At 41.9% G+C, this 24895-nt stretch overlaps 3 protein-coding genes across 3 annotated transcripts; 2 read left to right on the top strand and 1 right to left on the bottom strand.

Moving 5' to 3' along the window:
* Positions 1–344: 344 nt before the first annotated feature.
* On the top strand, positions 345–6044 carry LOC308365248 (ly6/PLAUR domain-containing protein 6-like). The gene is made up of 4 exons (XM_080838625.1): positions 345–502; positions 3225–3323; positions 4398–4528; positions 5757–6044. The coding sequence occupies exons 1-4, from the start codon at positions 385–387 to the stop codon at positions 5934–5936; spliced, it is 528 nt and encodes a 175-aa protein (XP_080694751.1). The 5' UTR covers positions 345–384; the 3' UTR covers positions 5937–6044.
* A 9234-nt stretch (positions 6045–15278) lies between these two features.
* On the bottom strand, positions 15279–21615 carry mmadhcb (metabolism of cobalamin associated Db). The gene is made up of 8 exons (XM_080838404.1): positions 21516–21615; positions 20496–20534; positions 20120–20264; positions 19578–19795; positions 19303–19405; positions 18404–18534; positions 16230–16316; positions 15279–16098 (listed from the first exon to the last, which is right to left on the bottom strand). Exons 2-8 carry the CDS (start codon positions 20502–20504, stop codon positions 15898–15900), a joined length of 894 nt encoding a protein of 297 aa, XP_080694530.1. The 5' UTR covers positions 20505–20534; positions 21516–21615; the 3' UTR covers positions 15279–15897.
* A 632-nt stretch (positions 21616–22247) lies between these two features.
* On the top strand, positions 22248–24757 carry cUnh2orf49 (chromosome Un C2orf49 homolog; the record flags this gene model as incomplete). The annotated part of the gene is made up of 4 exons (XM_080838638.1): positions 22248–22382; positions 22882–23036; positions 23206–23509; positions 23910–24757. 4 exons carry the CDS (start codon positions 22248–22250, stop codon positions 23964–23966), a joined length of 651 nt encoding a protein of 216 aa, XP_080694764.1. The 3' UTR covers positions 23967–24757.
* Positions 24758–24895: the final 138 nt, after the last annotated feature.

Here is a 24895-nt window from a genome sequence, read left to right as displayed (position 1 = left end):
TGGAGTACTTAAATGAACAGAGTCTGCCTGTCTTCAGAAGAGCACTGAAACTTTTAATGTAATTCACCACCCCCATGCAAGGGGCTCATACGTGTGAAATTAGACATTCGGTCACATTTTGGACATTTTTGGTCTCCTTTCATAAATTTAGTGAATCATGTATATTTTCTAGCACATTTTCTAGTAAATCTTCTAGCATTTTTGTTTTTCCAAAACCTGACTTTGAAATATTAAATTAACATATCTGTGAAACTTTTCATCTGTTCAATTTTGGATATGCTTCATGAAACACTGTTTAAATGTGTATGTGTCTCTTCTCTGTTTGAACAGGTTGACTTCTTGGACCCAGATCAGATAGCTGCATGTTTGAATCGATGTTCTGCAATGGAACCCTGGCCTGCGGTGGCCTGGGTGATAATAACGATGGTCATCGCTGACTGGATGGAAACTGCACATACGAGGGACTTCACGGAAAATGACATCATCTACCTTCACCCCTCAAGTATGACGTTCTTCATAAACCTCATAAAAATCATTCCTGAACTACCTCCTTTACATAGATGAACTGTCACGTCAACGTCCTCTTCAGAGTCACTCACTGTAGTCCTCTGGTCTATTACTCAATAAAACTAACACAGTTCCTGGTATGTTTTATGATTCCCAAAAGTCTTTTGAAGGATATGGTGGCCAAAAGAAACAGCTGGCTTAAATTGGCGCAAAACTCTTTGCACACATGCCACAGTGGTCTCACCCCTGCCCGCATTGGCAATGTGACCCTGTGTTATTTTTATGCTTTTGGGTGCCATATGAATTAGTTTGCTGCACCTCAGTTGTCAGTCCATGCTGCTAATCCCCCCATGGCTGTTAGCGGAGAGGAGCTCAGCACAGGGTATCCCATAAGCCTGGGCTGGCGTGAGTCCACTAGACCCTGCGTCTCCCACAGAACCTGTGATTAACCCAGGGGCTGTTATTATAGGGGACCTGCGGAGGGCCCTGAGTGGATGATGAGGCACCACTACCCTGCTCTGGGGTTGCGTCACTGACATGCTACATGCACGCCAAAGCACCACCCTTCAAGCATCTTATGGAATGTGATTGCCACTTGCCAGAACACTTGTGAGATGAGATTTACACCGCACACACACACACACACACACACACACACACACACACACACACACACACACACACACACACACACACACACACACACACACACACACACACACACACACACACACACACACATACACACACACACTTTGAGATGAGATTTACACCACCAAAGAAGACGGGTTGCTTAGTTATGTCGCTAGTCAATCTGACAGTGCGTGAGTCTTTCATGCTGGGGCTTTTATCGGATAGAAATACCACTTCTTTATTTAGCCATCCTGGAATTTGACATGCAGGCAAACATTGCCAAATTAAACAGTGACCACAGTGTGAAGCATGGGTGCCTGCTGAACAAAGACCTATGCTGATGTGTAACTACATGATATGTGAACAATTACTATGGAACTGTAGAAATACATATGTTTGGCATGACAACAGGATAAGCAGTTATCTAACTTCCTGAATAAGAAAGTATTATTCAAAAATTCTGGATGTTGGTTCTTCTCCACTGGTTTCAAACAATAACTGGTTGTTACAAAGGAAAAGATGGACATTGGGCTTGTGCCTTTGTCAATACCCATTACTGCTAATTGCATTAATATTCAATGCCACTAGACCATTACGATTAAACAGTGCCTTCTATTCAGAGTGAATCAGGACACAAATGAGGATAATTGAGGTTACAGAAAATTGTCCAGCATCTCCACGCTTGACTTTGACAATGTGCAGACACTGGTCAAAGTCCAGACAACAGTCCATTAGATCATGTCTCCCAGTCTTGGCATCTGTCCATGCCATTTTGTTTGGTCATGGTGTGAATATTTGGCCCTAAACACATACAATTACACAATTTGGACATTTTTTTTCATCAACAAAGGTATTGTGACCCCAAAAAAACCCATCTTAGCCAATAAGTACAAAATTAAAAAAAGTAAAGTATGGATTTGAATTTTAGCTTAATGACTCTCAGCACCCCAAGACTCACCATTCTGCTCTGCTCCCTGTCTTGAGAGGGGAGTTGATTGGTGGGGAAACATGAAAGGGTTACAGCTGAAGGTAAACCCCAAGATTAGCGGCTAAAACTACCAAGGAAGCCATAATTTCAGAGGTCAGCCTTCCCACATTTGACAACAGCTCCCCTCCCAGTATCAGGGGAAGAGGAAAAAAAATGTCTGTCAGTTTTGAGAATCTTTCAACATGGTGTGCTGGACCTCCCGGGATCAGGGTTGCTGTTCCTTGGCTTTCCGGGAGAGATCTGTAGGCTTGGGGCCACCCCTCTGGTTCCTCTGGGGATTTGTGGGATCTGTGGTTGCTGGATTGGCGACTGTGTGAAGGTCTAAGGGCTTGGATGTGGAGCAGTGATAAATAGGATGGGATGGATGTGATTGACAGGTGTTGCAGACTGAAAGACATTTCTGTGACAGAAACCTTCCAGCTGTCGCAGAGGGGGTGAAAAAGCAGACTCCCCTTCAGACCTCCAGATAGATGTGATGATTTGAAATGTGCAAAGGCAGAGTTCCTTTGTTGGATTGTAACAGATGGCTGGCATATATGTGGTAGCTTTCTCCATGGACACTTGAGCAAAACGAATCTGTTTCAAATTTAGAATCACTCTAGACCGTATCACAGGACATAGCGGTTTACAGCCCAAGCTGATTTAGACGACTGTTAACGAAATGTAAAGAAATGTGAGAAAATTCCTGTTACAGACTCGGAGACTATAATACAAGTGCGGCAACTGTAAGGTCTAAGCCATGAATCATGTGAAGAATGTTTAGGGAGTTTAGTAGGCATGGCTAAAAGCAAAGATCAATAAATAATAACGAGAACCTCTTGTTGCAGAGAGAAGGGCCCACTCACACTCTCTGAGTAAAAGTGCTTAAATTGCACAGGCGTCGGCACAAATTACTGTGTGATTTAAACAGTGTGTTTTTCACATAATTTAGAATTTTTGTTCCAATATATCACAAGACATTTTGTACCTTCCCTCAGTGAAAACCTGCTTTTGGCATTTTTCTTGATTTATTACAGCTAACATCTCGCTAATGTATTTGAAGTGGAGTGTAACCACACTTAAATAACAGGGTGTTGTCCTCTTTCCTTCTCCCAAGCTACTCCATACCCAGGCGGATTCAAGTGCTTTACTTGTGAGGAGGCGCAAGACAACTATGAGTGCAACCGTTGGGCACCAGACCTATATTGCTCAAAAGGTAAGACCTCTATATTTTAATCCATGTAACAAGGAAATGAATAGTATTAGCAACATACTCAACGTTGTGCATCTACTTACATGTACAGTACTCCTGCAGAGAACCTCTCTATGATAGAAAGTATTAGTTTGTATTTTTGTGATGCTCCAAGCTATAAATAAAATCTTTCTTTGCTGTGTTATGTCATATATCCTGCTGGCTCTGGCCATGTTTGCCTCACGAAGAACCACCTGATACAGAGCACTGCTGTGTCTCCTTCCATTTCACTGGTCTCGAACTGATTTACACCATTACTGAATGACCGAGTTCCTCAGAGCCCCATCTTAAAACACATTTTTCCAATAACAAACAGATAGATCACATGGGATCTGGTGCTCAGCCAACAGTCTCTGGAATGTACATCAGTCACACACATTTTGCTCCGGGTTTTCAGTAGCTTATAGGACTACAATAAAGACATTCTTTTCTACTTTTTTGGGGGGGGAGGTGGATGGGGGAAGGGGGTTGGTTCATTCATGTGGCTCTTCCTCATAATAATTAGAAGGAAAGGTGGAGTAGTCGGTGGAAAGGTCTTTTCCTGATGATCTTTGAATGAGCAAACCCTATTATTCATCCGTGTCACTGTGCATGACAGATTTATAACACTTCAGTGCATATTTATGGATGATTTACAGATTACTTAATTTGCTCATTATTGTGGTAGATTGTAATGCATCCAAATTACTAAATGCTAGAGTTTTTAGATTAAAGCCACTTAATAATATGTTGTCAGTAGTTATTATCATTCACTGATGGCCATGTTACCAGTTTACATGTCTTAAACTTTTTGAGTTTTATGGTGGATATGTATCCTCTTTCAAGCTCTGCATTTCTTTAACTTTTTTCCACTCTTCTCTCTCTTTCTGTCTCTCTCTCTTCTCTCTCTCTCCCCCTCCTTCTCTTTCTCTCTCCCCACAATCTCATCCCTCCTCTTTCAACTGTAAAAATACTCTAGATGCTCTGTTGAAGTGTAAATATCCATCGTTTGAGGAGCTACATCAGTGCCTAACTAGTGTTTTGTTTTCAACTTCGCAGATGCAAGGTATTGCTACACTCAGCACGAGATAAATCTGGACGGCAACACTGTGTCCGTAACAAAGCGTTGTGTGGCCCTCAATGACTGTCTTTCTACTGGATGCACTGACACTGACCATGAAGGACACAGGGTAAGGACCGCATGGCTGCTTCCCATCAGATATCAGATAACCGTCACAAGCCATGAGACCCAAACAGAGAAGGCTGGCTGGCTCTGCAGTAGCTCTCCTCACTTACTGTCGAAGCCTTAAAGGGTTCACTAGCCACCCAAAGGTTTCCTGTTTTGGAGACGGACAGTTAAAGTCCCCTGGGAAGATGAACCCCACAGATCAAAGATGGTCTCATGATGAACTCAGAGTCTGATTCTCTTACTTTCATACTTTCTTTTAGCTCCAGCGTGCTCTAGTGTGCTGATTATATCTTTAAACAAATACCAGCTGACCTTGGTTTTCCTTTGGCATTAGAATTTATCTACAGCATGTTTAGATTGTATACAGTACGGGCTGGTTTATACCCTTTCCCGCATAGTCATGAATCACCCATATCTCTGTCTTAAATCCTGGACTCAACCAACACAAAAAGCCCACTTGAGGGGAGCTTCCAAGTACATAGTGGGAGGACAACAAACGTGTGTGTGTGAGTCTGTGTGTGTGTGTGCGTGTGTGTTTGTGTGTGTGTGTGTGTGTGTGTTTGACTCCGTGCTGAGACGATTCGTCTCAGTCAGCACCACTTAAGAGTGCCTAGGAGTTAAGCTGAAGATCCTTCTGAGTGATCTCTCTCCAGAGTAGATAAAGATTGGGGATGGGCTGCGCTTTCTCAGCGCGCTGTCATGCTAATCCGCGTTGAAAGGTGTGCGTGTCGCCACTGCTCAGGCCTACAGTGCAGGGTAAGGTTGTCACTCAGGCACGGGCATGGCCTATTTGTAGACATTGAGGGGGGAAAACAGAAGGAAGTGTCCAGAATGAAAGAAACAAAGACAGATGAGTAAATTGGTTTGGGAAGCATAAGTGTGAGAGATTGTTGTTAAACAGGGGATTGTCTCGTGACCTCAGGCAGCCAATGCCTGTGTTGGCAAGTACCTACATTTTTGTACGAAACCAAAACAATAAAAAGGCAGAAGTATAATGAACATTTGTGACTTGTGAGAGGAATGTGAAGTAAATAAGTAAGCCAATAATACACCATCTCAACTCCTCAAAGTTTAATAAAAATAATTTTGAATGTCGAACACTGATGCACACAAACAGTCATGTACAATTGTGACGTATCCTTGAAAGGGATGATTCAAATGTTCAGGAGTAGTGCTGTGTAATCTTGCCATCTAAAATGTTTGTGTCATTTTTCAACCTCTCTGCACAGGTGTGCACAGCTTGCTGTGAAGGGAACATCTGTAACCTGCCACTTCCTCGAAATGAGACAGAAGCCATCTTTGCCACAACGTCTCCCCTCAGCAGTGCCCCGTGTCCGCCTGCAAGCCACTCTCTTCTCACACTCACCCTCACACTCACCCTCACTTTGCTCTTATTTAGGCAGGTTTGAAGGATGAAAGTAAAAAAGTGGAAGGTGAAGCCATGAATTCATCTTTCTTTCTTTTTGTTTTAAACTGTAGAGGAAGCATGTTGTAAAGGCCAGACTTTTAAAAAGTGAAACAAGCCCTAGAGGGGAAAACAGTTTAAGCACTTGCTCTAAAGAAAAAGGAATGGAACGATAGTGTGAGTTGTTGTTATTATTGCTTTAATCTTACCTCTTACCAATGAAGTGTTAACATGATTATTTTTTAACTCTGACTATTTTCCTTTTCAAACTGAACACAGTCAAATAGCTTGTTTATTCCAATCCTAGGTCTCATTAGAGTGTAGTTTCTTCTCACTGCTCCTGTTCCTTGTCTAGTAATGGGGGTTAAAGTCTTGCCCTTCATATTTGTCTCAGCATGCTTGGACCTGTCAGTGGGGGTGGGGTGGGGGGTTGGGGGGGGGGGGGGGGGGGGGGACTCCTGCATTTTACAGTGGTGACGATTTAAAACGGAATTGGAGGATACAGTACTTATTTTTAAGGTGAAAATGTTTCATTATTTTGTTTCACATAATTGTGTCTGTCTTATGGTTGATATAAACTGTATGTACATATAATATATATAGTATTTATTTTTGTACTACATGTTGATGTTAGGAGAGCCATGTAAAATGTTATGCCTTTAGGTCACAGCATGAAATGTAGGAGAGTAGGCAGCTCTTATTTTCCAGGTGGAACAGATAACATCCTCTTATTACTTTTTTTTTTTTTACCATATGGGACTGTGTATTTTTAACAACAGAGGAAGAATGCCTACAAAAATCACCAGCTTGTCCATTTACACCGTAAACACTAGTGAAGCGACAAAAAAGCACTTAGTTTTCCTTTTTCGAATAAAAATAACCAAAAGGGTGCGCACATTTAAGTTTTGTGTATTTTGTCGACGTAGCTTTAAGGCTTTTCTAAATCATGGCATTTAATGTTATTTTGAAGCAACACTGATTGACCAGTGGTCACACTGGGAAACCGGGCTTCAGTTCAAACTGAGGATTTGTAGTCAAATCAGTTGCAGAACATGAAGGACATGTAAATTATTTTAAGGCTTCATTTTTTTGTAGATTATATTCTTGTAGGTCACTGGTGTGGATCAAAATGATGTCAGTTTCAGGTCCCCTATGTCTGGTTGGGATCGAAGCCAATTCATCTTAACCAACTGAGGCCTTTTGCTCATTCATACTGTATCCCTGTCAGTGTTTTCCAGCTTTCTGTGTACTTTGTACTGTGAAATGTTCCTAAATCACGATTCTCTGCTCTGGAAGTGTGGATTGTGAGAAATCGCTGAGTTTGCAAATACAGTGTTATTGTTCACCTGGCTCCATGGTTTGTTTAGGCTGAGTGCCTTTGACTTGGAGCCTGTGGGTCGTTTCCTTAATGTCTCTCTTTGCCTGTCCTGTTGCTAATTGTTTGGTCTCGAACCAAACAAAAAGTCAACTAGAACACATATCAGCGCTGTGCTTTGAGCATTTCTTAAACCTGCATTTATACTCTCTGTAAACTGGAAAGCCACTCTTGGACTTTGTGTTAACTTAAGGGCTATCCGATAACTCTGTTGTGTCTTTTCTTTTTAACTCAGGCAATAATTCTTTAATACTACAAAATGAAAAAGTAAACGTACATTTGGTTGTTGTGAGAGCAGAGAATCTCACTCGGATGGCCTTTTCTCAACTCTACCATAGTGCTGAACAAATCTGAAGTGCATGATTCTGTGTTTTTGTTGGAATGGATAGGAGTATTGCATGCCGGTGTGTGCCAAATGTTAAGGAGCATGTAAATATTGTTTCAGATTTGGTCCATGTGTAGTACCTCTGTAAATACTTGTGTGTATATATATTTTGGAAACATTTTTCTAACTTCATATTAAAGATGAAGACATGGCATTTTAACTTAACTGGGGAGTCACTGTGTGTTTATGGCCAATGGAAAATCACAGAAATTAAGGTTGCATCTACTGTTGAACTGTTGACATGAACAGAACATTTTTCATATTTCTGCCCCGAATGTCCAACAACCCTTTTCAAACAAAGGGAATTCTAGGCATGACTACTCAACTGTGGATGCATTTGGCAGTGATTTAGTGAGCAATAAAACATGTCTCTGATCGACATTTAAAATTGTCCACATGTCCAAATTGTAGCATTCTGCATTCCCATGTACAGCTATTTCTGTCACATGAAAGATATCCCTCTGCTGTCCCACTGCTTTCCGTTTGCACTTTTCCACAGATCAGAGATTTTCCACTCAGCTGACCAAGCCTGAGGCACATGAGTCTGCCATGTTGTTCCAACCGCTGCCCTCTCAGAGATCGTAAATACAAAAATGGGATTGTGACGACATTTAACATGACTCTTAGGAATGCTACAAATGCTCCAACTTATTTAGGTTTCCTGATAAGATATCAGGGTTGGCTTCACCTCACTATATACACTGAGAGAGCAAATGCATGAGCCCTTAAGTGGGCATTCACCCATTAATGTCTCTTTGAAAGAGCCTAGTCCTCCCACAATCTTATAATCTTATAGTAAAGACTATGACTAGGCAAGAAGGAAAGACATGATTGGGTCTTCATTACCGCTGTATATGAAAGGCCCTGAATTTCAATCCCACAACCTCAATTTGGTTTTAATCAAGGCAAAAAGCTCTTGAACCATTTATTAATGTTTCCAAAAAATATGTTTTAAACTAACATTTGATACGGTGTATGTAAATGTGTGTCAGTGAAATGTACTTCCAAATGTAAAGCCAGTTCATCTCATTAGAAGACACTGGGCTGTAAGGTTGTTCTTTTGGGGTATTACTCCACAATATACCACCTGCTCAGTTACAATCAATATGAAACCCACGTGCCTCTAGACATGCAGTGAACCCACCATCAAATCAGAAATGTAAAAAGCAGCATCTCTTTTGACCGAATTTGAATTTGTGGGCCAGATGATTTATGAGGCATCTCTAATTTAACCGCACTTAAGAGGGGAGGATAAGGAAACACGCGCTCTGGTGCGTGTGCCCAGGGGTCAGAGGTCAACACCATGAGCCTTTTGTCCACCCCATGTCACAGATGGACTGCGGGGCGAAAGACGAAGTCAACATTATCCAAACACACAGGACTGATATTTCACCCTAAGGCAGTAATTGTAAACAAAAGAGGCATCTCTGGTTACTAAATAATCTGAAAATGGCTTAGGGGGACTCTTTGGAGGCGACCATGAAAACAGTACTTTTCTTTTACTTTACACGATGAGTTTATTTCCTGGAATTACTGTCAAACTCCCGCCAAAGCGATTACCTCTCGCTGGATGGAGTCGAGTGGCTGGTTTTTAAGGGAACCCTCGGCTACTCTCGGTCTTAGAGGTAAGTCCCGTTGAAGGACTTTCCCCAAAGCCACATGCTTTCATTCTGTATTATGTTTGAGTCGTTTATTTGCAGTGCTTCTCCGCATTCTCCAGTTTAATATGAGCCACTGCCAGCCAGTGTGGGAACCACAGTTCACTGTGTTACCTAAGCTAAGGTCCTAAGCCTCCTTATGAAAGTTGTGTCTAGGAGCTGGGCAGCGAAGCAGGGGCAACAAATTCCCTAATCTGTTTTATAGGGCATTCCAACATTTTGATCACCCCCCCCCCCCCCCCCCCCCCCCGCTAAAAAGAGAAAGAGAGAGAGAGAGAGAGAAACAAAGAAAAAACAGATTCACAATGTCTCAAGGATTTCTTCCACTCCCTCCACCAAAACTAATCCATTTGTGCAGCCGTGGAGAAGGCCAGTGGCAATAAAAGTCAAATTTCCTCACCGTGGTTCTGTTTCCAGATGAGCAGTAACGTGTTTTTAATGATTCTGAGCCACGGCAGGCCCGGTTGCAGATGCTTGGCTCCGGGTCCAGAAGAATGACCTCCATTGTCGGGGAGCAGGTTTGCGTGCCCCGGCCGGCACTACTGCACCGGGATTTTAATTACTCAGACCACAGACCCCCCAGCACCGGCTAAGCCACGACAGAGACAAGGCAGGTCACTTCTCATGGTGCGAGAAATAAGGCCAACTTGTGACACTCCCTGATGTGGTTAAGAACAGCTTCAAATGTTTACATCTGTAATAATACTTTTTGTACTTTTTGCGTGGCATTACGATGATGATATGATAATGTAATGATATAATAATGTGTAAACTGCACAAATGCATTGTGAATACTGAGGAGAAGAATATGGCAGTAGACATCAGCAACAAGGTGACGGATATATGAGGCAGTTATTTTAGTGCTACTCAGCTTGTCCCTACAATCTAAGTAGGTCTGTGTCATTGCATCTGGAATGGCATGTGGAGTTCTGCTTTAAGGATGAAACTGCACAGCTTTGATTGGCAGCTGACGATCCAAGGGAATGCTTCAGCTGAAGGGAGCGGGGTGGTGGAGGCAGGGTGACCGCTGGACGCAGCTGTACCCCAGGATCCGGCCGGAATGCAAGAGGATTAGGAGCAAGCCAGGTGGGATTACTGAGCTGTGTGTGTCTTTGTAAGTGCCCTTTCTATACATCCCATAATAACCTTTGCAGACGTGAAAACACACAGAGGACATGCGATCTGCACCTACTGTCAAAGACGTTTACAAATTTGTACCCTCCTTGTTTGGGGCCTTGTGTACAGTATAGTGTGGTACTTATCCAGAACATCTGGATCTGGATCAGATGTTTTTGTCCAGTGATAATGTGGAGTCACCACAAAGCTCTCGGGCAGCATCACACTTGGCAAATACCTCCCATTCGATAAAAATGGCTCCATTTGAATCCACAGTGTCTGTGAGAAAAGGTGGCGATGATAGTAGCAAATCAGCATTGCTGGGTGGAGATTCACACGCTTCAGCAGATGACACATGGGGCAAAGATTTGCAGAAAGGGAAGCAGCTGACAGTAAGGAAGAGTGCTGAACTGATTGGTGGGAAATGACACACATTGTCTTTGGACTTGGACGATGGAAATGTTACAGGATGTTTAAAAGGTTTTCCTCCCTTGGACTTTTGAAAGACACATAAATGGCAGTTTTTAAATGTTATTCTCTCTCTTATCTATGCCTCTGATCGGTCCCACAACTTTTCAGTCTGTTCGCTCGATGGCCAGATGTCCCTCTGAGTTGCCACTCTTTGATCTGGACCACTGTAAGCCTAGTCTCGCTTTTGTTTGCCCAAAACCAAGTTCTCCAGTCATTACAAATCCCCACTCTAAGTCTCTTATTAATTGAGTGAAATTCTTGAATTGAAATCCTAACAGGATTACTAATTAGATTACTGCATGAATGAAAACAGCATTAGGATTAGACTAACTACACTTTTTTCCTGGACAATGCTGTCTACAAACTCCCAAACCAATATCACGTACTGCTACACTCCTGGTTGCCATGGTGAGGTGGTAGCAGCAAGGGTTAACACGTCCCTTCTTGGCACTGCCAAAGAATAACATTCATCACAGCGCTCCCTGGCAAAATGCACTTTCAGTGTGAGCCTGTTTCTAAAAACAGGAAAGTGCTGGGCGATGAGTTATGGGAATCTTCCATTGTTCGGGACAGACCTGTGACACAGAGCCTGTTCGTCATGCACAGCCCAATGTGTTCCCATGCCAAAGGGTTAGACTTGCTCAGAGGATGGGATATAAAAGGCATGAAATAAAGGTTTCATATTAGGGGCTTGCTGATGGAGATCATTTTGAGATAAAAACACTGCTAATGACTTCAGAATATATTAATCAAGAGCCTTGTATTAATATAAACCTCGTATGAATCATGTGCTTATGTAAGCAGGAACATGGCTTTTCTGTGTTTCTCTGTGTGTGTAACTTAGATTATCAGGTGCCACTTAGTCTGCATATGTGCAAGAGCATGCTTGGGTGAGCTCATTTGTGACAGGGTCGAAATGTGCTTTCTCGACCCTGGGAAGGTCAGACATCCTTAGAAGACAAGACGCTCAGTCATGGACCTAGAATGACTGAGATGTTAAACATTTATGGCGTCAGCATAAGATAAACTTTTAAACCTTGTGCGATGTGTTTAATATTGCTTCCATCTCGTCTGCTGCAGGCTGGGAGTAGGCCCGGGTTCCCTCTCTCTCTGGAAAGGAGCCCGTGCTTCTCTCTGACCTGCTAGGACATGGGTGAGCCCAACGACCTTGTTGTTTTTGTCTAATAAATGTACTTATATGCAACTCAGGAGTCCTGAGGTAACTTGAGTGAATTTTCACACTTGCACTAAAGGTTATGATAAATTGGCAGTATCGTATACACTGGCTGATCCAGTGTAGGACTCGTTGTCGCTTGCCATTCTCTTAGTTTAATGTTGCACTTGTTTATGAAGGTTCAGTGTGTTCAACCTGGCAACCTATGTAAACCATAACCTTTAGTGCAAGTGTGTGTCATTTCTTCGTATTCCTGACATTTTTTGACACAATATTCAAAAGTCAAGCAACTCTAATACATTATTGATGCCTTGTCCCAATGGACATGCTCTGTGTCTGACCCCAGATATTTCACCTCGAAAACATTTTAAAAGCCTGCATTTTCTTCTGTGATCTGAATTTAATCACTGAATCAGAGTGAATACAGTATGATTAAAGGTTTGCATAACTCTTGACTCTCCAGAACAGTCTGTTCCAACTCTTCTATTAATTAGTATGTTTAAGAAAGGAATTTCCTTAAGATAACATTTTGAACGTGATGTCTGCCTCAAGACCACCTCAGAAATTACCTCAGTGACCTCTTTCACCTTTATTCTTGAGGCAGGAAGCAAGAGCATGAACAGCAACATGTTATAGTCAGCAGTGCAAGTGTTTAGCCCGCTCTGCATTCACTGCTTGCACTTTAACACTCTGCTGTTGACATATCCTTTGGTACATTTCTGATCCCACTCATTCAAGCCAATTGAACATCAGGACTATTATAAATGGATTATTTCTGAATTCATTAGCGAGGAAACATGGTCAGGCAGTGCAGACAATAGACAGCAAGTTTCAGACTATGGATTGACTAACCAGATCAACTTGTTTGTTTGGAGTTTCACCCATGTCCCCCGTCTTCTCTAGCGGGCCAATTATGTTAGTTTGTTGTTACCTTGAGGCCTGATCTGTCAACACCAGTGCTCAGTGTCAGACATCCATTTAGGTACATCTTCACTTCAGCGCTCTTCTCAGGCAAGAGCTGTGACTCCTCCTGTCAAATGTACTCACCTGTGAGGCCCACAATCCAGTCTGTCAAATTCATACGGTACAAATGGGCTTTGCTTTTACATATTCTTTGACTGACTTAAACTTAAACTTAAAGTAATTTGAACTTGGACTTGGACTGAGCTTTTGCCATTAACAAAATATATTGTTTTGTTACTATTTTCCAGTTTGCATTAGCATCAACAAATACATCAAAGGTTCCTTGATAATTTTTATTTTAAATGATTCAGATTCGTACAATGTATGGAATGTTATGACAGGAAAGTTTCTTAAATCATTGACATTTTCAGCAGGTGCCACTGGCTGCATCACATTCTCACTCATCTGAGGAGTTTGGCAAGACTTGGTAAAACAGACAAGAGTTAAATGGAGCTGCTAAAAAGACAATTACAACCAATAGAATGCACTGTCAATCACAGAATGCCGTGATGTGACCTTAGCAGTCTGCAGACTTAAGAAGTTGGAATGATTATTGCACGCTAACGCGCCCAAATCCCAGACAGACTGTGTTCAATTGACCATTGTTTGGTTCAACTTACAACAGTGACACGCATGTTTTTCTGATGTGTCAGAGCAGTTCATCTAATGCAACTGATTGGTCACAACCCCAGCCAACAAGCCTATTGCACGCAAGCACATTCTGCTACAATCGCTAGTAAGCATTAATTGATTTAGGCTTCAGCAGCCTCATGACCTTTCATGACCTTTCCCATTGTTAAGGCAAGTCAATTTCCTTAACAGAAATATTGCCCCCCCCCCATTCATTTATCCTAGTTTATGGATGTATTATCTAAGGAGGTGTGTTTCACGGAACCAAATTATATACAGACCTTGTTCCATTTCAATGTGAAGCAATATTCTTGTATGGGGCTCATCATAAATGCATTCTTGCTGGTATAGAACTATTCAAGGCTTCAAATTGAACTTTGGCAATCTTGTTAAGATGTCTACCCCCTGCATTGCTTCAGAAGTGTGAGCATCGGGGGGCAGTTGGGCACTTTGTGAATATGTTGGCCCACACATGGTCACACCTTAGGAGACAGCGTTAGTGCTCTCAAACTAACTTGGGCTGCATACCAGACGCGGCGCAATATTTCACCCAACAAAAATAGTCAGAGGTTGAACAGGGAACGCCAGAACACACACGGCCACACAGAGAAAAACAGAATGGATGCAGAAGATAATACAGTTCTCTACACTGGGACAACACATGTTTGTTGTTTGTACTGAAAAAGTTCAGTCTTATGTTATTGCTGTTCTACAGCAGAGCACTTAATTGCAATTAGCAAATTAGCCATAAGCAGATTTTTTCATTTTTTTGATCATTACAGGTTTTTTGTTTGATCATCTATTGTCCTCTCAACACAACGATGTGCTCTCCAGAGTATTGACGAAAAAAAGCTGAAAATGGAAAGCTTCACGGTTATCTCTGAAATCAGTACACCAAAAAAAATCACGTTCCTCTGAAGGTTCCCACTTGCAGTAAATAAGTCTGAAATAGCAATTGCATGAGTTCCGCTGCATTTTTCTCTACATGGAAATGTCCATCTTAATTCACGTGGGTGCCGTGCCAAGGGTGAGACTGATTAGGTCCCCATCTGCTCTCTGATAGTTGCATTTGGGTTAATGAATGCTAATGTGGCCCCTGAGACACTCACCCACGGCAGCTGGTGGCGCCCTCCCACAATAGCCCAAGTCCAGACACCTCCAGCTCGCCCTGTGTTAATCTGACTGGGTCGCGCCATTCGGACCCGTCGGTAAGGGGGTGTGAGCCGCAGCTTTACGGGGTATAAAGGTCTGATTTTAGTGCTTGTAATATCGGAGTTTGATAACAGTTACGGCGACATTTGCATAATCTGAGGGCTGAAATTCAATTTGTATTTAAATTCAAATTGAATTTGGTCTATTTGGATAGTTTGTAAGTCTTGTTGAAAAATGAGAAATGCTGAGTGTCTCTTGTCTGGGGTGCAGCCGGTTTTCCCAGTCTTAAATATGAATATATGCAATTAAATATTATATCAGCACATTTATACAATGACTCCATGATATACATTTACAAATCTATTGATGGAAAAGGGTTCCTGACTTTTTTTTGTTCTGTTAATGAAACTTAGGCATGAAAATGACAAAATATTTTTCTTTATTCTATATTGGATGGACCTCTAGCAGAAGCTGCCGTAAAATGTACACACAAATCCTCAACACTCACTTTCCCAACATCAAGTGCCATCTGTACAATCAGTGAAAATCACATACTTAATATATATCAATAACTAAAGAGCTCACAGACACACCTAGACACTAGCAACTGAGCTCTCAACCTACCTAAAAGGTAAAAGGCAATCTGAATCAATGGGTCTTTAAAACAAACAATATTAAGGAATCAGTATGGAATATGAGCGGATATCCAGCGATGGGTCCATCACTTCAGAAAATAACATAATATCATTGACTTCTCACATCGGACACTGACAAAACAAGCGGACATAATATTCAATATATTTCCTTCTATTAAAAATAAATAGATTGTAACCTTACAATATTTAGTGTACATCAGAGCACCTGACTCCATCACACTTGTAAGGTATGTTCTGTATTGTATATAGGCAAAAGTCTGATGGTCAAGTGTTGAAGGCCCACTTTTAACTCTCTTGATGTATTCTTTTTTGAGTTTATTCGTGTTTAAGTGCTGTACCACAGTACATGTGAACATTCAGTGACCATCCCTTTGCAGAAGTCTTTTCAATCTTGGCTGCCTTGTAGTTTCTTCATGACAGAGCTGCCTGGAGGTGCGTTGGTGAAAACCGTCCCTACGAAAGCATGACTGCCCCAGAGGTTGTGTCTGATGACTTTGCAGCAGCCCAGGTCTTCGATCTGGAAACCCAAGTGGCGATACCTTTCGTCCGTCTCGAACAGTGTGTTGTTCGTGTACGTGCCAAAAAACTAGAAGAGTGATAAACAGAGAGTATCGTTTACTACATTGGCTCAATTACAGGGACGAGAGTGAGAGAGAGAGAGAGAGAGAGAGAGAGAGAATATATAATCACCAAAACACAGGAGAGGTATTAACTCACCGCAAGCCCTGATGAAGGGTCTATAAAGTCCGCCCAAAAGCCTTCTTGTTGCAAAGCGTAGCAAATCTCCTTGGCCCCGTTGATAAACTGCAAACATTATGCCAAATTAAGTTATACAAGGAAGGAGAGAGCTATTCGTTGCAAACACCCCCATGCACCAAACGCTCAGAGTCCCCATCTGTAGTCATATGGAGGGAGAGCAGGAGATAAAATGAGCTGCTTGCTGAGGAGACCAGAGCCCAGACAGGGTGCTGTTAAGTAGACGGTGACTAACGCAAATGGAACAGAGGGCCCCTGCGGAACCACGCAAAGCCTGCTCACTCACATTAGGCTTCCTCTGCCTCTCAACTAGTCCTTTGGCAGTAATCACAACGCAAGGCTTGACGTTACCAACTCTATGGTTAGTCCAGCCAAAAATAGATAACATGTTTGAGTAATACCTGTGTTCTGATTTTTTTTTTTTTAAAGTCACAGTGCCATCTTGCCTTTAAAATGTAGAGGGGATTTATATGCTTGGCCCTGTCCACCAAATGTTATCTTCCACGTGAAAAGCAGTTCAGGTGCATCATCGCCATAATGTCGTAGTAACGCGGAGCTCTTGGTCCTTCTAATCCTCTAGGGCTTTCTAAAAGAAACACTAAAAGATCTATACCAAAACACCATCTTTAAATGTATTGAGCCAGGCGCCTGGACACTGTCAGAAATGTAAATCAGCCTGGAGGTGGTTAAAAAAGTGACAGCATTGCGTAAACAAAAGAAAGACATTTCTGTTGGGTCCATGTGGGACTTAACATATAAATCTACAGGGGAATGCCCAACCCAAACACTGCATTTTGCAATAGAAAACTGCCATAAAAAAACAGAGCTGAACAATATTCTCACCAAGAGACTTATGCCACATTTCTAACACATCTAAAGCTAGCAATGCTAAGCCAGACATTGAGCAGGGCTCAACATTAACTTTAAAAAGGTATGAGTTTTTGGTTACCAACTAAATGGTTGCCATCATTAACAGCCTCTATCCGAAGTTGTGAATGTATGTGTGTACTAGTAATAGTGTAATAGTGATTAAACAAATTAGTAAGTATTCCACCTTAATCAGTTTGATTGCTCTTACAACAATTTGTAAGATTAAACTTAAAAGTTCAGCATAACTGGGAAGAATGAATTTTAATTTAAATGACAAAGTATTTTATTCTTGCAAACACATGAGGCAGCTTTCAGAAAAAGGCTAAGCAAGTTTCACAAATATGCTAATTTATAATAATAGCTATAGCTAGTTCAGGGGCACATACACAGTTGTCATGGGCACAAAATGCCACAGGGGCCCCACAGAAGATTTGTTTTCAGAAGTGTGCCTATCACAATGAATATAGGGGAGTGTCGCCTCTCTACTCTGAGCTAAAGCCAAACAAAACAGTCCATTGTAACGTGTAGCCACTCTGCTGTATGGCATGCTACCCCTTCTGAAGAAATTCTGAAGGGTTCACTAAACGTTAGTCTACTAGCAAAGTGACTGAATACCAATTAAATGTACGCTATGCAGGGGTTAATACCGCCATGGTCTAGATAGGTGTTTGTCACAGCTTACATTAATAAACACGTAGGCTACTAGCACATACACACATACATGACATTAGACAACTCCATGAAGCTAGCAAGTTTCGGTCACAACGACAATCAGAGGTATGTAACATTAGCCTGTGTCCCATATATCGAACAGATAAGATACAACAAGCCAAGGCTATGATGTCTATTACAGCCTAAGATGCTAACTACCTGTTCTGTCAGGCTAAAGTTACCTGTTGTTTGTGATAGATGGCTACAGTGCATAGACTGAAGATATGACTTCATCCAATATACTGCAATTAACAAGTGTTATGTACACACACATTGTGAGTCCAAGTTGTTCGGAACAGCATCATCAATCAAATGGTGTTTTATGTTTTAACAACAGTCGCTAACTGGAGTGTTGTGGGACTTAGACGATGTTCTGATATCACTAAGAAATTTCTACTGCGGATGCCGCTTGTATCAATTTGGTGTCTAAAGGCAACCGGCAACCATTTATGTCAAGCCCTGTTGAACGCATTTAGTTTATAGACATACGTTATATGCATTTAGTTTAAACAATGTTACACAATGCATAGCATAAGGTTCAGGGTTTGACTCACTTTAGACAGCAGCTTCTCCCTCTCCACATCCACCTCCTCACACCACCTCGTCATGTCATTCTCCGTCTTCTGCGTCACCGTCACCACCACCATACTCTTTGAAGGTGCCTCAGGGAACATTAGCTGGAAATCTGGGTTATGAGAAAAACAACAATCGCTGATGGACTTCAGTTATTTGATTTGATGTTTTCAACACACAATTTACTTCAACTGCAGTTATTGAGCCAAATGCCAATGTAAGTGAACATGTTGTAATGGCTAAAATAGTTGTCTGAACATGAAACTATTCCACCATCTACTGAAATTGCAGACCTGTATATTTCACCCTAATCTCTACCTGTGAGATTTGTATTTCTAATAATAACTGCCAGCAAAACATTTGCACTTCCTCTTTTTTCCTAGACAGCAGACTCAAACTCAACATGTCAAATAACTGAAGACAGAATATCAGCAAACCTCAACAAACAAAAGGATCTGAAAATGTACACAAATATCACTCTTCCCATACACCTTCCTCATAAAGCAACTATGGGGTCATGGAGGTTTTTCTCACGCTGAACGTGTGGCAATTCCATTTACCAACATTTGGCACCATACCTGTTCATGTTTTACCCGGTAAACACAGTAATTAGCAAAGGGCAGCCCATTAAAATAATGTTAGGCCGCCCTCTTGTGGCAATTCGAGGCATTAACGCACATGCAACTGCACTTCAGTGGTATATGGCAATAGCTAGCAGCTGCGCATCGGGCTGTTGTTCGCCCCGTCGGGAATTATTTTTGGAGAATGACCTCCGGACAATACATTATCCCTTACTTATATCTTCATCCCCCTTTTTATTTTCAAAGAAAGAGTAAAGCAAGAACAAACAAATACAAAATATAAACGTTTCCAGCCTCACCTTTCTTCAGAAGTTCTGGGCACAACTGTATGGCACACTCCACATTAGAGTTCTCAAAGTACTGCTCCACTTTGCTAACAGGCTGTGGTGGCGATTCTTCACCCTGCGGACATAACAGCTCACGTTAGCTCTACTCTCCCTCTCACAACAGTCCAGTTAGCTATGACACAAAAATGCCTTTTGTGCGTTCAAACTATTGGCACAATTAATCAGAAACATAGTATTACACACATCTCATCCCCCAAAAAGAAGGTCACCATAACTGTTCAACTAACCTCATACTCTGAGGCAAGCTGGGCCAAAATGAAGTGGTGTCTGTCAGTGCTGGAGGGTGCGGTTAGCACGTCTGGGACTTGTCTGGGGAGCGCATTCTTCTTCTGCTCTACAGTGCCCTCCAGGTGGCAATCAAAGCCTGTGTTACCAGGTAGCTGGAAGCGCAGATCCTGAGGTCCGAATGGTCCCATGCTCGCCTCTGGCCACACCGTCCTGGGTCCTATAACACACACACACACAACCACATTAAAGGACAGAGAAATGTATCTATAAACACAGGGTTACCACAAATAGCAGGCAAGAAAAACCTAACCTTCCAGTCTATGCACCTCCACCTTTCCATCCAGGCCTATCAGTGATTTAAATGGAAATTTTGAAATAAAAGTAGCAGCAAAAGATTTGAAAGAAATCACAAGAAAAGTTTTACATTCTTTTCCTGAGACATACCACTGCTCTTGTTAAACGCGGTGAATAGGGCATAGTGCATAAGGCATGTCTGATGTGAACTACTGCAAGTAGGAGGGGCTCCAAAACCCATGTGTACCCAGGTCAGGTGGTGTGATGTTCCGGAGCGGCTCGTCAGACCCTGAGGATCCGGCTCCAGAGAAGGTCCTGGATCCAACCACACGGCGCACCAAAACATGGATCCCTGGCAGGTAAGTCACCATCCTTGCCCTTCCACAGATAACCTGGAAAACATAAAACCCACATATACATTAGCTACATCATTTCAGTGTTATTCACAGTTTTTTTAATTTACCTGCAAACACATCCAAACATATGTGTATACCATACATACACGCTATACAGACCTGACACATTTGAAAAGAGTATCCCCTTCGGACCGACATTACATACTCAATAAGACATGACAGATGATAGCATTACATGTAGACTCTAGTGAGTATAAAGTAACTTACACTGGCCATCTTGGCAGGCCTCTTTTTCTTCCTTTCAGTCTGAGAGAAAAACACGTATAAACATTAGTAAAACTACACTTTGAGTGTCTTACGCCAACCAAGCTGAAATAGCAAAAGGTCTGTGAAGTGCAAAGCTATTATACATAAGTATAATTAAACATGAGATACATGTTAGTGGTGGTCATAGCGACCAATACATCATAAATCCTGCCAGGTACTCTGAGGTGAGAACTAAGATGATGTTGGCTTGATCTTCAAATAGCCTTCAGGTGTGGTGTGGCAAAAAGTGAGAGGCTCTAGCACAGAGGAGAACAACTATGGTTTAGGGTAGTTTTATTAGGCCATTGAACGCCACAAATATTCAAAGTTAACATCAAAACAAACCATCCAACCTGATGGTGTTTTGTTTAATAAGTACATCGAGGTACACTCATTCGAGCACTCTACGGCCCTGGATACAGTTTGGTTTACAAAAACCTCATCAACTATATCCACTTTCACCTAAACTGCTGGTCACTTTACTGCCAGTACTACCAGGAATGCAGACTTTATTTTAGTTGAAAGGAGCTATAAATTGCATGGCTGCTATGCAGAAACACATGGGCGTTTATCAACACAAACACGTCATTGGACCACCTCACCGATCACATGAAAGCTAACTACTATCCTGCTAGTGCTATCTCAGAGGGAGTACAGTATTACTTCCCTGATCATTATTTTCGTACATCGTTAGTGGCGCCTGTAAAGTTACTCTCTCAACTTGAAATAATCTGGAAGATAACGTAACATAACATGAAGTATTTCAACTGGGTTCAACAACATTACCCTGGTTGCTACAACAGCAGGACACTCACCAAACTATGTCGTTATCTAACGAGCCAATGTTATCCTAGTACGTTACCATCCTATGCTATGCTATATGACTCAGATGCCCTTAAACAACGACCTCTCTTTTGTCCGTGCTAAATTCAGCATAAAGATCAATAACAGCAGAAGTGAAATGGTGAACTGCTACCTTACCCCTCTTTAAATCGTTATATAAGTCCAAAGAACACTCAATTTCCCTCTTCCATGTGACCTTACTTCACCTAGGCTGTTCGTAGATGCTGAAGAAGTTAAATGAGCGCTTTGAGGAACCACTAAAGGTTGTACTGCCCTCTATTGGTCAGGAGCAGAAATGTTGGTCGATCGGTGATTGTATTTAAAGTCCTGTTATTTAACTTATGCCATTCATTATCTTTCGTTTCAGTGTCCAAGATATAAAGGCAATGTATAAAAGGAACTAACACGAGTAGGCAAACGTTTAGACTTGTAATGAAAAGATATCGTTGTTTGTTTGAATCTAAAGTTCGGCTAGATTAGGATGTAACGGCCAGTGATATTAGCAACGTCTCTATGAATGAGTATCGAGTTTTGATTGTGATTAGCCAACCGGTTTACTATACGGCGATCACATTTTCAGCCAATTACATTTTAGCATTGCATTATTTTTCTCGTTAACTTAATTTCTTTCCAACGAAAGAACTAGTCCATTCTTTTTGTTTAAAAAAAAGCTGGTTTAAAATCATCTGTTGATCCAGTCTGTGGACTAAATGTTCATTTGTATTCAAATATTTACTCACCTCGTGGTTCATGCCCATCTAGTGAGGTGAGAGGGGGTTTCAAGTGGACCTCCGCCACGGTAGGTGGCGTTGTACGCTGACACAGCGAAAACAAATGACAGCGATGCACGTTGTGATGCAAGTGGAATGAATGCACAAGATGGCAAACCATAGGCATGGACGTGATGGAAAAGGAGAAAATACAGACGGAGGATCATCAGTTGCAGATCTATTACTACATCCTGAGCTTCTGTCCAATGACTTCATCAAGTTGATTTTACACGAGGTTAGCAATTTTACAAAAAGGGAAGCTTTCCCTTTGAGCTTCATGAGCCATCTATCCTGTTGTATGGGCACACTTGTAAGCTAGGTTAGCTGGTAGTTACCTAGCGAGTCGTCCATCAACAACTTCACTTGAGATTGTTAAATCGGTGTCTCTTATCTGTTAAGAGTTGTTCCCCTACACCTACATTTGGTTTATAGTCAGTAAGGTGACCTAACTCGTTACGTTTTTCTTAGCTCCTCATGTGTGATATTTGAAAAAATTACCCAACAGCTGAAGTACACAAAATTCTAACGTTAACTCATTCTTTTTGGTGCTGATCTAAGTTAACAGTGTTAAAACAGGTTGATACATTTGACTGTAACTTTGTAGCAACTCATACTTCCTGTCATAGAAGGCCAGCTTGCCTCTCTAGCTGTGTTACTTTGATCTAGCAAGCTATTGTGTATCCATTCACTATGAAATGTGAGCGGTTTCTAACTCGTCTAACTTATTACTTTAGAGGAATATTCAGGTAGACAGCAATGGAAGTGAAGACCAGCTTACGGATCTCTATATGCGGCATGTCATCCCTCTGCCTCAGCGCGAACTGCCAAACAGCCGCTGGGGGAAGAAGATGCAGAAGACTCGAGTGGGACAGAGTTCCTACAGTCACAGGTGAGCAGAACGAAAATGATCTCCTTGCTCAAAATTGGAAAACTAACTCCGAAAGACCCCTCCACAAGATTACTTTCAACAATGAAAGCTAGTGTAAATTCACGTAATGCGTTACATAAGCTGTGTATAATTCTCTGAAAATGTTTTCCTGTGCTTTGGTCTGCCATAGCTCAACCAGTGATATGGGAAGGAAGAGGCCACTGATTGTGTTTGACGGCAGCTCCACAGGCAGTGGTAAATTGAAAAAGCCTGACACTTCACCTGGATTGACAGACCGCCTGAAACCACCTCCATCGATGAATCTGACCAATCCTATTCGCAAGCTTCCAGGCTCCTCATCCAATTCTTCATCCTCATCGTCTTCGTCATCATCGACATCAACAACACCAAAAAGTCCCAGTGGACTTCCATTATCAGTGTTTTCCAATTCAGCCACGGCAAAATTAAAGAGGCCCGGAGACAGTGACTGCAGTGTGAGTATGCGTTGAATGATTCAGCTGTCTGATTGTTCACTGACACAAATATTTGAATAACTAAAATGGTTAGAAAACATAATTGAAATCGGTTATTCTTTGCCCTTGTTGTGCTTTCTTCGCATTCTCATATCCCTTACTGTGCAAGAGTGGAGTGTGTAAAAATGAATTGAATTAAACCACACAATTGCATGTCATACAGCAGCCTGATAATGAGCTCAGTGAGCCATATAGATTTATCCTTTGTGATCTATATTGCCTTATTAATAATACATAACCCAATTGAACACTTTGGCATGTATGTGTGTGTGCATGCTTGTGATAGTGTTGCAGTATTTGTACCTTGTGTGACTAAATGTGAATGGCCTCCCTAATGGATTTGCTGCTTATTGGCCAGCAGGGGGAGCTGATGTCGCCTGATGTGAAAAAGAAGATCCAGCACGTTTCTTGGCCCTGACCCTGCACAGCGGTGCTGCCCCAGATAGGAGCCTGCCCTGGGGCAGGATGGAGATGGACATGGACAGATCACCTCCAAGTGGTATCCGTCAGACAGACTCTAGCCACCAAAAAGAGTATCAGTCTGGGATTGTGTGGAGATCTCATGCCCTACTTGATGCATGTTCTCACGTCAGCCTGTCTGTCCTAAGAGAGTCAACACTCAGACCCACGCCTCAAAAATGCACTACAAAAGTCTTGAAAATGTCCTGTGCACATGCACAAGTCTCACGCTCCATATTGACTGAACTTGCCAGTTCGTCTTGATGAGCACCAAGTCCATATAAAAAGGACATCAGTTAAAAAAGAAATAGATGATGCTGTTCAGGAACCAAAGCCTGCCCCTGTGGGAATATGGTGTTCCAAAAGTGGAACAACTACGTAACCATAGTGACATCCCCTGTTGGTTTGGAATTGTGTGTGTTGTCACATGATTTGACTTTTGAGTGTGTGTGTGCGCTTTGAGAGCAGAGTGCTTTTACTGAACCATTTGACTCTGATGTGGCAAATGATGACAGCTGTTAGGTCTTATCGTGGGTAGTTTTTAGCTCCCGTGGCTGTCTTTACAAACTTGAGCTGCTAGTGTGGCAGGCGGTTTTAACTTTTAATGCAGTTGGTTGGATAAGAATCGCACAGAAGGCTGACATGAGCAATGATAATTTGTTGGTTAATTTTCTCTAAGGATCGTGTTTCTTCCCGAGCCTGTGTTGAAAGCTCTAGATCTAAAGGGCTGCCAAGTGGGAAAAGATACGTATGCGCAATTAACACCACACAATTGCAAAAAGAACCTGAGAATAGATCTCCTGGAACGATAAAGTGTTGGTGTACTATATGAAGAGACCTCTTTCAATTTTTCTATGGCAAAAGCAGATAGTGCTGAAGCATTTTTTT

Source organism: Sprattus sprattus (genome assembly GCF_963457725.1).
Source record: "Sprattus sprattus genome assembly, chromosome: 5".
NCBI lineage: Eukaryota > Metazoa > Chordata > Actinopteri > Clupeiformes > Clupeidae > Sprattus > Sprattus sprattus.
Note: the sequence above shows the minus strand (reverse complement) of the source record. Positions and strands in the feature narration are given on the sequence as shown.

What these genes read in the sequence shown, in the direction of transcription:
- mmadhcb (XM_080838404.1), bottom strand. An exon ending in CCCAGAACTTCTGAAGAAAG is followed by an intron (nt 18,535 to 19,302) that starts GTGAGGCTGGAA and finishes CTCATAACCCAG; the next exon opens with ATTTCCAGCTAATGTTCCCT. An exon ending in ACCCTTCATCAGGGCTTGCG is followed by an intron (nt 16,099 to 16,229) that starts GTGAGTTAATAC and finishes TCACTCTTCTAG; the next exon opens with TTTTTTGGCACGTACACGAA.
- LOC308365248 (XM_080838625.1), top strand. Translation starts at nt 385, where the DNA reads ATGGAACCCTGGCCTGCGGTGGCCTGGGTGATAATAACGATGGTCATC. An exon ending in AGACCTATATTGCTCAAAAG is followed by an intron (nt 3,324 to 4,397) that starts GTAAGACCTCTA and finishes TCAACTTCGCAG; the next exon opens with ATGCAAGGTATTGCTACACT. An exon ending in CTGACCATGAAGGACACAGG is followed by an intron (nt 4,529 to 5,756) that starts GTAAGGACCGCA and finishes CTCTCTGCACAG; the next exon opens with GTGTGCACAGCTTGCTGTGA.